At 42.5% G+C, this 13,250-nt stretch overlaps 1 protein-coding gene across 1 annotated transcript; it reads right to left on the bottom strand.

Annotated features, from left to right (window-relative positions):
• Nucleotides 1–815: 815 nt before the first annotated feature.
• Nucleotides 816–6,892, bottom strand: arxa (aristaless related homeobox a; the record flags this gene model as incomplete). Its single annotated transcript, XM_080854963.1, has 5 exons — nucleotides 816–1,065; nucleotides 2,078–2,403; nucleotides 3,937–3,982; nucleotides 5,721–6,240; nucleotides 6,706–6,892. 5 exons carry the CDS (start codon nucleotides 6,890–6,892, stop codon nucleotides 816–818), a joined length of 1,329 nt encoding a protein of 442 aa, XP_080711089.1.
• Between the last annotated feature and the right edge of the window lie 6,358 nt (nucleotides 6,893–13,250).

Here is a 13,250-nt window from a genome sequence, read left to right as displayed (position 1 = left end):
AAAGGCCAAAAAAAAAAACCACATAAGATGTATAACAGTACACAAATGCTCAACAGGTCAGTTGGAGTGAAGTCGGTTTTGAGACCCTCACTCTAATGATGGATAGACTGAAGCTAGGGCTAGAGAGTCTGGAAAGAGTCTGACGTGTTGACAGGGTTTCCCTTTGGTATATTGACCTCTGGTGCACAGCGGACAGAGAGCACAGGCCACCTCACTGCACCCTGATGCTTGCTGAGGTGTGTGTACCGGTGCCCCCCCCACCCCCTCCCCATGTGGCTTCAATGGTCCGTTTGAACACTAGGTCTCATCAGGCTAGAATATATTTGTGAACACACACACTAAGTACACTGCTAACAGGAAATGTTCGAGACAGGCGGGCTATAAAAAGGTCAAATGTGCTGGGGTGAGACAGTGGGGTACTGGGTGGTGGTTGGCAGTGCATTTTAGGTGACTGTGTGAGCCAGTGTCTTTCCCTGCCGTGACATGCAGGCTAGGTTGGCACGGAGACGACCAGAGGCCACCCCAGGCAACAGGTTCACACCATAACCTGCTGCCCAGGGGAGATTAGTTCAGAGAGTGGACTGCCCATACGCAGGTCTCTGTACATGGGGTAGGCAGTGGAGGTCGGATGGAGGATGGATGCTGTGAGGAGCAGTTCTCGACCTCTAGCAAGTGCTAACTGCAGTCCAGTTTTGCTAGAGATTCTATGAATTTGGTCTTGCTTTAGTTGGGAAGGGAGGTAAGAGGGAACATTTCTCAGAGGGGCAGCTGTGTGCGAGAGTAGCGTGATGTGGCAGATGTTCAGTCGGCTCAGCTCAGCACACCTCCTTGCCTGTGGCGCCCGATGGCAGGATGTTGAGCTGGGTCAGCTGGGCCGAGTGCTCCTTGGCCTTGAGCCGGAGGGCGGCGATGCTGGAGGCGCGACGGTCAGCAGCGTGGGAAGGTGAGGGGTCAGAGGTCAGGGTGGGGCCCGGCTGGACCTGGCTCTCCAGGGGTGGGGCAGGCTGCCGGAGAAGGGCAGCTGCAGCAGAAGCACTGGTCAGGGGACCCATACTGGAGAAGAGTCTGGTGGAAGGCAGCAGCACAACACGAATTTGTAAACACCATATATACATAATAAATTATATTTTATGTATATTTCATACACAGAACAAAGCATTAGACAGGCAGGTGGCATAAATACATAATAACAATAATCCAATGCTTTTGGTGCTTGAGCATAGCCGTGGTCTGTTTGAGCGCTAGGCTTTCAAAAACTCATAGAATAATAGCATGCACTGAAGTACATGAATGGCTTGAATTATAATGACTTAATGCTCAAAAGGATTGTGCAAAGTTTTTCAATGTTAAGATGTCTGTCTCCTTCGGGCCTTGCAAGATAGATTTTGTGCTGTTCAGCCATCAAATGCTATGACTGACAACAAATGGAAATGCAAAAAATGTTCTGCTTTTCATTTTAGTTTGTTTTAATATGATCAGCGATCAGTTGCCAGAGTTTTAAAAAAGAGACCTAAATGTGGTTATCCATATTTGGAATGGTTTGGTCTAAAACATTTCAGCTCGCTGGTCATGATCTCTGAGAGCGAGTGTTGATCTGTTGCTAGCACTTACAATGTTTTCTCTGATCTAGAGCCTAAAATCATTTAACACTGCCCTGGGAATAAATTAGCACCTTCTCCAGCAGCTTGTGTCTCAGCGTCAACCACTTGCCAAATTAGCTTCTTTGCTGCCATAATCAAATTTTGCATATCAAAGAACACTGCAGTAGCAGCATCTTGTACACAAGCACACACACACACTCACACTCATACTCCAAACTGATTTTTCCCTAATCGAGTGCATTTTCCTTTGAATGTATTGAACCGGAACCAGTAAATACATGGCACATGAGATGAATGACAAAATGAATAGACAGGTTTGCCAGATTCAATAATTCAATGTTGAGGCTACAGTGGCAAACTGGGCAAATCTTGCTTAAACTGTATTCATATGAAACATCCAAAGAGGAAAAATAAAAAAAATGCTAAGTGGTGTTATGAAACACACTTAAGTTAAGCAAACACATAAAAGATCTTACCTGCCAAAGGTGGGTCCAATAAAAGCAGGATGTCTAAACATGGCTGTACCCAGGAAGGTGCCCAACCCAAGGGGTGTGGCAGGGGGCAGGCCAGAGCCGTTATGGGGTGGAGCCAAGCCGGGGAAGGCGGCAGCAGCGGCTGCTGCAGCCGTCCAAGCTGACTCCAGCGCAGGGTGGTGGTGTGTTGGGAATGGTCCCCCATCCAGGTAGTGGCTTAGGGGATGGGCTGCGGCCAGGTGTCCAGGGAAGGGGAGACCGGGCGGGTGTGTCTGCACCCCAGCTTTCTCACGCTTTCTCCACTTGGCTCGGCGGTTCTGGAACCACACCTGGGTAAACCAAGTCAAAGTTTCGGGTCAGGCTTCATGCTATTTACAGTAGGCCTAAATATAATTTACACACAAAGGTGTGGGTATAGGTCTACTTCTTTCTTAATTGTCCATGAGAAAGTTCTGAAATATATATATATATGTAAAAATAGATATATAAATATTAAAAATAAGATATATTTAAAAATAAGATTTTTTTTTTTGAAGCAGGAGCATTCGTTTGCTCGTCTGTAGTCTACCCACAATCTCCGGTTCCCTTTAATGAGGTGACAAATAGGGGGAAAGTCAGCGATAATTAAATGGCCCTTACCCACTCTCTTCTGGTCTGTTGGTTTAAGATCGCTAATTAAAATCTGGTTTAGACAGCCCCAAAACGGGCGAGGGTGCAATAATTTAGAATCATGTTAACAAAAGATCGGGAAATAACAACTAAACAGAGTCTACTAACAATTAATGCCCTTTAAATTGAATTCCCCCTGTGACCCTCCAAAGGCTATTTAACTTTCCCACGATCTACCCCCATCCATCCCAAACCGCTGCAGTTTGTAGGCCTACGACAAAAAACATGGCCCGCAGGCAGGGACTGACAATGGCGAAAATGTCAATAGTAGGACAGTAAGTAGGGACTCGGGACTATGGAGATATATCTCTCCCCTAACACCCGCTCCATCCACCCCACCCTCTCCAAACACACTTGCTTAAGCGCTGTTTGAAGCTGTTTTGTATTACATGGCCCCTGGGGAATTTATGAGTTTTATCACCTCCTGATTGAGCCCGTTAAGTGATTTGTTCACCTACGGCCCCAAACAGACATCTGTTGTTTTATGTGTTTGTACTGTCTCTCTGGTTATGAGAGTTGGTCTTGAACATGCAAAGCACGCCATGAATAGAACAGAGCGGAGGGGGCAAACAGCTTTAATAGTCTCTCGTTCGCTCCAAGTGCAAAGCATTGGATCAATGCTGGTATATTGCAATCACAAAATGGGAAATCAAATAGCATTATCCTGCCCCCCCCCCCCCCCCCCCCCCCCCTCGCTCCGGCGATGAGAATTCAAACACCATTTTCTCCCTGAAATAGCCATGTTTGCTCTCACGCTAAGTGCGCTTTTATGAACCAGGGGCGTCTGCGTAATTGCCACTAAAATGTCCGCCTGATAGTATGTAATAACTTTCGATAACAGGAAAGAGTTTCTCGGCGTTTATGGTCATTTAACAAAGTTTGGAATAAACACTTTCAGTCGGATGTGCTTCCAAGATATTTCCTGATGGTCCACCGCCGATGCATATTTGTCCTCCCTTATAAAACTTTACAAGGGAAGTGTCCGTTGATAAACATCATTTTAAGTCCAGAACAGTCTGTTAATAAGTGCGCAATACGTCAACAATCGAATGCTCTTCATATGAACAATTAAGTATTGTTAACAACGGTGGCCAAGTTGCGCTTTCCATTGAGTGCTTTCCCTGTAATTGCAGGCTACAATGCCTACCGATTTTATGCAACAAATCAAACATCAGCAATAGGGCAATACTTACTTGTACGCGTGCCTCAGTCAGGTCCAGCCGCATCGCGAGCTCCTCCCTGGAAAAGAAATAGAATGGACGAAAGAAAGGAGGAGAAACAGAAAGAGAAAATAGGTTAGGCTACTGCGCGCCTTTAACTGAGACGTTGCAATTTTACATTGACAATGACAGAAAATTGTGCCGGACAAATTTGAAAAGCGCATTAGAGGAGGAACATTTTAGCCAGTAATTTGATGATAATCGAAATAGTATGGTGTATATTGTTATAATGGCTCACTGATGCATGGGCCCTTTTTCACGCACAGTGTAACAACATAATAGCTTGAATAATGACTCTTACACGGCGATCAAGCGTTTGCTGAAAGCATCTGCCAAATTGATTGCAATAATCTGCCACGAATGAATCGATAAAAAAACGTCAATGAACTTGATCAACGTGCATGGAACATTTTGTTTAAAAAAGCACAAATTGGCAAATCGTTTGCTACCATCTTTTAAAGGAAACTTGGCGTGTTGTCATGTATTAGCTGTCTTATCTTAAGTGTATCGCCGGTTTATATGGATTATTTACTTTCCTGAAACGCGATAACACGCACCACCTGTTCGAATATTGAAAACAAAAACTGTCTAGACATATTATATAAAAACCTAAACTCCTTCTTGCTATGTATGTCATTTATCTTAAAGGTTACACCTGACATCAGAATATCCAGACCTTAACTTTTTTGTGATGCATTCAATTGCTGTTAGATGCTATTTTATAAGATACAAAGTTGCTAAAATATCCGTGGTATATTATTTTTTTAGGCTGTGTTTGCGCCCGTTTTCCATTTAATGAGAAGCATACTGAATCAGTCTACTTAATTGTTATGGCCTGGATTTTTTTTTTTAAAGCTGCTGCTTTTCAGCTGACCAAAATAGTGTAACCGCCACCGGTCCTAATACAGCCTACACACTTGAACAAATATCGGTTGTGTGACTTTTGTTCCTAAAGTAACCTCGCAGGACATTGTTCACAGTGTGTCGATACCTCCGAGCTTCCACAGGCCCAGAAGCCTGGTTCTAGAGAAAGACTGTCATGAGATACATAATGAAATGACAGCAACACCGACTAATTGGCCCTAAGAGGATCGTATCAATATCAGTGATGATAATACACCACACATAGTCTGACATAAAACGAGTTAGTGCAGATTTGGAGCTATTGTTACCCCTTCCATAAAAGCTTGGATTGAATGACATATTTTGTGTCTGCGCATTGTTGTAGTGAAGTAAAATGTCATCCTGCCTTTGATTTTCGAAAACAGCAACCGAAGTGAGAGTCCAAGTAGCCCATGTCAAAAAAAATATAGAATAGAATATTTTATAAATTTAGAAAATTGTATTACTCATTTAAAGACATATGTAGTAGTTAATTATAACCGTCACATACGGTCTGTAGTGTAAACAAATGTGGGGTGTTTGCTAAAATATTTATTTAGGCGTACAGGCTCAAATAATCCAGGACGTGTTGCAACTAAAAAGAAAGAAATACTCTAAAAAATAAACCTACATAGGCCTATATTAAGATTATATATTCTAGACGAAAATAAGACAAATGACATTGGCCCAACATTTATGTTGCATTTATGCTACTCTTGGCGTCATTCGTGGTAGGCTTATTCTGAAAATGAATCCGTTACACATTTTATATAAAATAAATGTCGATTAATTGTTGTATAATAATATTGTGTATCCTAACACCACAGAGCGCAATTTGGCATCCATTAAACATAAACTTGTAAAGTAGGGCCTACCTTGTGAACACATCTGGGTAGTGAGTTTTCTGGAAGGCCCTCTCCAGTTCCTCAAGCTGATAGCTGGTGAAGGTAGTCCTGTATCTTCTCTGCTTTCTCTTCATCATCCCCTCCTCCGAATCACTGCCCGCTGACAAACAAACGCTGTCCTCGCCATCTTTTACATCCCCATCGTTCTGTAGACTCTCTTCGTCCTTCGGAGATAGTTCAGCGTCTCCACACGTTTCCTCTTTCACAGCATCCTCTTCGAACTTCAGCGTGCTAAGTTCCACAAGTTCTTCGGCCCCGTGCACTGGACTATGGCCTTCCTCGTTATGACTGAAGGACGCATTCTCTCTGTAGGATTTGCTGCGGCTTATACTGACTTGTGGGGCTTGGTTGATTTTGAGATTTTCGCAGGCCTGGTCCAAAAGCCGCTCTCTCTCTCCTCGCTCTGTGTGTTCGTGATAACCTCTGGAAGTGTCAATGTATCGTCCCCCAGGGCCGTATAGCCGGCGTAGTTTTGGTGGCAGGTGCATGTCTGAATCAAAATAATAATTGTCTTTAGAGGCTGTGAAAATCAAGCCACGCGAACACAGTTTGTATTATAGGCAAAATACTTCATGCAAAATACTCCCAGGACTCTCATGGAGATGAATAAGCATTACTTTCCATTTTGTTGCAATACTAATAAGTAATGAGATCTAATATGCCAAGTGGACATGTGTCAACACAAAATCTTCAAAGTGCTACAATTGCTCACAATTGCAAGGTCTCTACGCAACATATATTTGTAGGTAACATAATAGGCTACGACATTTATTTTCCTCTGCAAAACAAAACTTCGAAAATGTGTCATGCAGTTATAATCTGTGGAAATAAATCGCCCACGCTGTATTTTGTAAACATAGTAAAATAGAAACTTGTATTATACATGCTGCCTTAAATCCTAAATGATATTTAGAGTAGGCTCGTTGAGATAGTGATATCGGTTCTACAATCTTACCCTCAGCCCCTTGCTCGTTCTCCGCCCTCGTCGGCAGCGCTGGCAAACTTTGCGCCCCAAGCAGTCTGACTTTGCACGGGCTTTTCCTCCCGAGGATACTGTCTATGCAGTACGAGGAAAGCAGTGTAGGCGATTTGCTCTTGCAATCGCCTCTGTCGTGAACATCTTCGAGGTACGGACTGCTCATTTTGTCTCCCCTTTCTCAGGTGCAGTTGGTATTTGAAGGAGTGAGAGGCTTGAATCGCTCTGTGTCTACCTCTCGGACGCTAATAACATGTGCCGTGAGTCGCAACGGCTGCGCGCTCCATTCTGTTACATTGACGTGTATCGCCAATCTGATTGGTTCCCGGGGGAAAAGGGCGATCTTTATGTATTTAGACATTAAAGTTAATTTACACGAACAGAGTCAATCGAAAGATGGATTGTCTAACCGGAGAACTAAACTATTATGTCGTTCAGATTTCCTTACTAAAATCTAAATGATACAGCTTAAATATGACTTCGGACAGGTTTTCTTCATATGTAGCTTGGCCTACTGAAACTGAAATAAATATTTCATTAAGTGTGGAGGTTAAGCCACACATTTCATCTATATAACTTTTTTTTTTTTTTACACGTTTTGTCTATACTTTATTTAACCAACGCAAAACGCATACATGTTTCTTCTTCTTATTTTCTTTTTATTATTATTGTTGTTGTTATTGTTATGCAATATTGTGTAGGCTAGTTTCAATATTTCCCATAAAGTAGCCTAGGCCTAAAAATAACAAAAATATCAAAATGTAGCCATTGTATAAGGTAGTAGAAAATATATATGTTTATTTTCTCTCATTTCGTGACGTGGACTAATGCTAATTTCATTAAACCAGCAAACCTGTGGTTTGACCACAGCAAATCTGTAAAAAGTGTGGGACTCAATTCATCCAGTGATATTCATAAAACACTATGGACAAAAACATACAAAAAATATCACAGATTTTCGCAAGCCATCCGCCTTGAAAGATCTCTCTCACCACACATGTTGACCACACACACACACACACGCACGCGCACCTAAGAGCACACTAATTGCCTGGCCTCTTTGAAATTGTTGTGGCGATCAGATAGCCTCAGATGATTGACTTAAAAAGTGAGGTCGGTGGTAATGGAGCGCTGGGGATGCCGCAGGTAGCTGGACGCGCTTAGACTGAAGATAGATTGAGAATGTAATTTTAAATGAAAGTCCATTTAACCTGCTGCGAATGGTGTGACCCCGAACATCGCTCAAAGCCTTCACAGCAAAGAAAGGATCATTTTCAGAATTCAATCCCAAAACTTCAACAAGCTGCCATTTAGGCTACTTTTTATCTTTTCTTGTCAACGTTGTCAACTTTGGAAGAGCGAAAACCTAGGCCATTGAAAACATAAATGAAATAAAATGTCATGGAATATATTTTCAGTTCTGGTGTGTTAACCTGACATATGTCCTCCTGACTTCTTTTTATTGACTACTTTTAGGACATTTGATTCATTTACAGAATGGTTGACTTTTCCCTATAATGTCTAAATCGGCATTATGGCAAAGACAATTCCAAATACGGGTGAAATGTGTGAACTGAAAGAAGATGCATGTGGGAACACATTTTGGTTAGCGTATAATTAGGCTACTTGCTTATCAGATGAGACGTGGAGTTATAGCAAAGGGTGTATGTCTGCTTGTTACCAAAAATAATGTATTGCGTTTATTAAGTCACATTTTTTTTCATGAGACAAGTTGTATGAAGATTAACAGAGTAATGACAATAATAACAATATAAAGCGTTTTTCTGTGGTCACAAACAGGCACGTAATACAGACGGGTATTTAAAGTCGCTATGTAATTTGGGGCCACAATTTGATTCATTTATACGCGCTCTGTTATTAACCCAAGAAAAGAAATGTCAGCAACTATTACCGCCAGCAGGACATCCGCGCTTTGTTTAAATGCACTAATTACACGCGTACATTGGAAAAGCGCAATTTCCACATACTCAATTTTCTGTCTATTTAGTGCGCCACATGCGGATGAGCAGTTAGTAGGTGTCCGTCACTTCAGTGCACCTCTATTACCCGATGCTACCGTGTGTCATATTTTCCCAACAGCCTAACTTGATAATTTCCACAATAATCTGCTGATGTTTGGTGAGGCATTGTGTACACATTGGCGCAAAACAGACGGTTCTGGTCAAGCTTTTGGTTGGCCCTAAAGCAAGGTACTCCAGAGATAGGGAAGTGCAGTCTACATACCACACTTTTGACGGTGAAATCAGTACGTATGTCTAGGGGAGGAGGGCGGTCAATTCCGATCGTTCTACCCAATAACTTTAGTCATTGGTTCAACCTTTCAGCTAGCGCCATCTACTGGGTGACCATGTCAGAGAGATCTTCATTATCGTCAAGCACTAATGGAGACCTGACGAGTGTAATGTGTCTGACAGTAATTAATCATTAACTGGTGGAAAAGTTTGTGTCGAAATTTTAATTACATATCTGATTCCATTGATTATGCCTGATTTTAGATAATTGCTCCTAATTGCACATTAATTAACACATTTTAAACTGTCAATTTGGCTGTTACTAAACTGCCATCACGCTTCTGTTGACTTGTTCTACCTCCATCAGATTTATGTAGGTCCACTCTCAGTCTTCTGCGTGTGCGTACTCTCAGTGTGCCTCGTTTCATGGAAGTATGAGGTAGGCCTGTACAGAGCACTCTCATCATATGGACCGCGGACGAGATCAGCTTTACTGTGGGCGCTTTGATGTCAGCTCTGCACTAGAGGCGGCGTGTCTGCTCTCAAGTCGCTGTGGCATAATTGGATGCTGCTCTAGTTTAAAGTGCGAACAAAAAAGACGAGCATTTAGACGCGCGCGTAAGCAAAGTTAATTAGTAGTTATTAACACCCAGCATAATGAGAGTGCGAGGGAGTCAATTTAATGACTTTGTTAGTCCAAGTTTAGAATGGCAGGCGCGAAACGGAACGACAATAGCAATCCTGTGCGTAATTCTCAACAGTAATATGCACTAATAAAACAAAGGGCTCTAATCACGCAAAACTGACTCGATAATTTAAATTTATGCAAGAAAAAAGGCATTTTGAAAAGGAGATGTGGGCATTTAAGCATATTAGCCTGCGCTGTCTTTGGGAATAGGAGCCCAATTCCTCCCACTTGTAAAGGACTTGGTTCTATATCAAGCAGGCCTAACAACAATAGTCTTTAATTAAATGAGCTGGGGAAAAAATTGATTCATTACTGTTGCGATGTTAAAGGGCAATGGTATTATAACTTCAAATTACTTTGGCCTTTGTGAAACATTGAATTGTAACATGGTTCCCTGTTTTTTTTTTTTATTAGTAGCCCCTGTGAAGCTTAGGCCTTAACAATAGAATCGGATAAATTGGCCTAATTAGGCATTTCATTTTGGGACCGTTAAGCATTTGTGTAGGCCTAATCACTGTTTGACAGTGTAGATGTTGCTATGTACACATTTCATGAACATTGCATTCGTTTAGTTCCGGGATATTGCATTCTTCTTAGCATACATATCGATTTTTGTAACATAAAGCATGGAATGGCCTCTCTTAAAATGCATTCAGGTGAATAGGTCACAAGATGAGTTGCTGCAATTTTGCGGACCCATTTTCTCTACTTATTCTTTGATCATATGGACTCTCATATAATGCTCATTCATAAGGTTTTGACCCAATTTCAGTGCACAATGACCGTGGTACTATGAGTGACTTGCCCATTTATTGATCAATGCGTGGTAGTCTACAAATGAGAATGCTGAAATTCAGGAATAATATTTTTTGTATCAAGCCAATCATCCAAATGTATGCAAATGAATATGTATTCTATTATGAGCTTATCAACACCTATCGCTCCCCCTTGAATCTGAAGAAGTCCTTTTATTTAACATTGATAACGCCCTCAAACACCGCAATGCAAATGACAGTTGATTAGGATAAATTAAGGACTTCGCTGTTATCTGACCTTGTCTGAGTTTTATGTAAATTATCGAAAATCACACGATGAAACAAATTCATTTAAATATCCGACTGACAAATAAATGTATTCAAGAAAAGTTAATAGACTCTTTATTGGCCTGACAACGGGGTATTAATAAAACCCTTTCGTGTGGACTGGATCCCGTTTTCTGTATCGGATGGAACAGGAACACAAGACAACGTCATGCAGAAAAGGTTCTGTCTAGCACAAAGGAAAACATATCGAGTACAATTATTAAATGAGTTGCGTTAAACCGTATCAGATCCACCAGTTATCATTACTATGAAATTATTTAGACCTATGACGCCCACACCTCTGAGTTTCATCGGCAAACCTTGAAATCTTAATCACGAGAACTGTTCAACAACCTTAAGATGTAAGTGTCATGTAGAGGGAAAGTGAGAGCTCAGAAATATATTTTACTGACACCTAGTGGTACAATTATGCCACAAGTTATGGCTGATTGTGACCTCATCTGTCTTTTTAACCGTTTTCCAGCCATTTGAAAAAGCAAATGTAATCACCTGTAGCCTAGTTGGCAGGGGCAGATGGGAGTAAGACTCTCGATGTGTCAGTGAGTCAGGGAAGACTGATCATTTAGCGAAGCATGCCTTGAAGGGTATTCACTTATAATGGCTCCAGATACTTATCACCAATAACAACCCCAGTGGTTCATCAGACATCATCTCAAATGAAATTAGCTTCCTGCCAAGCGCTTGGATGTCAGCTCAGGTTTGCAGCTGTGATTGTAATGACAGCGGTGCCAGTGGGTCTCTCTGGGCCGTGGGGTTCTGAGGCAGCAGTCCATCCCTTAGCTATTGTCCCTATGTGATGCCAGTTATTCTGCTCCACCTCTCTCTCTCACTATCTCTGCCCGTCCCAGAGCCTCCTGTACACACACACACACACACACACACACACACACACACACACACACACACACACACAGACCTTCAGCATACCAGCTTCCTTAGTAATCACATTCATTTTATTTCTCTGTTCCTGGTGGATGAGGAGCGGTCAGGGGTGGCTGACAAAATGTAAATAAACTGTGAGTGTTTGTGTGTGTGTGTGTGTCCATGTGTGTGTCTTTGTGTGCAAGCATGCAAGTGAGTGCTGAGAACCTGTGCCTCTGTGGTGATGAGAGCAGTCTTAAGGGCATAGGTGTGGTGATCAGAGCTGGAGCAGAGGCAACTCTGGGAGGGTTGAGGATGAACTCGACCACAGGTTTTGGGGCTCAGTGCCCCTCAGTGCACGCTGGGGCTGTCAGGTCAGGAGCCCTGTGGGAGCATCATTAGGTTCATGGTGGTCTTGTTCAGGGGCGGAGAATTTGACTTCTCTTCAAGTCCCCCACCCCTCTCTCCCCACCCACTACCCAGACCTATTTAGTGGAAGAAAAGCAATTCGGTAGCGGACTGCAGGTTTGAGCAGCGCAATGGGAGGGAGTGCAGCCGTGCAATCTATATTGGATTTATTCCTGCTCCATCTCCAGGTGTTTGGTGCCCCTGCTGTGAGGAAGTCATAACAGTAAATTCTGAGACACTACAGGGGTCATCATGCCAGAGTGGAGATGGATCAGATGCACCAAAGAGAGGAGAGGGAGAGAGAGATAGAGAGAGATAGAGAAAGAAAGAGAGGGGATGTTTGTCCCAACTTAGTGAATTTCTTCTCTGCACTTCCCTCTCTCTGTGCCACCACATGTTTTTTTTTCTCTAGACAACATGAGTGAGTTAAAAATGTTACCTACCAGGCACTTAATAAGGTTAGGTCCTTAGAGCCCCGGGTGAATGGTTTTGAAATGCAATTGTATTATGCAGGTTTCAGCTGAGTATTAAGAGAATGTTGACCAGGTCCGCTAAGGTCTCCTGGCAGCCCCACTACCCATTGTTAAGACCCATTGACATTTGTCTCTATGCATCTTATGTACGCTGGCTGATATCGTTATCATTGGGAAGCTTTCAAATCTCAACTCTTATCAGCAATCTCCCTTTGTGCAGAGAAACTGCAAATCCCTATGACGAAATTGATAAAGCCTCTGACTGACTACCATCAACAATTGCCAATAGACCGCAATGAGATTTCCATTTCAGGTAATTATGTTTGTGTGTGTGTGTGCATGTTTTTTTTATGCCTGCCTTTTTCTTTCTCTTAAAAAAACCCCACATCTTTATAACCAAGCAATTCCAAAGCAATTTTCTCCGTGGGTGGAGAGTGTAATTTTCTATTCTGTGACATTGTGATGCGTAAGAAACTAGGAGCTGTTGATAAACGGCGGCTTGAAAGTGTGCGTACATTGCCTTAATGGCCGGAGTGTGTGCAGGGGGGTGGAGGGGGGAGATGTCATGAAGGGCACCATTTAATGACTCTAGAATGATGCCTTTCTCATTAGTGCGAGCGCAGAGGAACCGCCGGGGCCTGAACTGTGAGAGCGTAGCGTGCCGCAACAGTCTTTATCTTCATATTAAACCATTTGCATAACATTAGTGCAGGCACAGGAGAGACTCGGACGGCGAGTT

This window comes from Sprattus sprattus, assembly GCF_963457725.1.
Source record: "Sprattus sprattus genome assembly, chromosome: 17".
Taxonomy (NCBI): domain Eukaryota; kingdom Metazoa; phylum Chordata; class Actinopteri; order Clupeiformes; family Clupeidae; genus Sprattus; species Sprattus sprattus.
The sequence above is the reverse complement of the archived record's forward strand: the minus strand, read 5'-3'. Positions and strand labels throughout refer to the sequence as shown.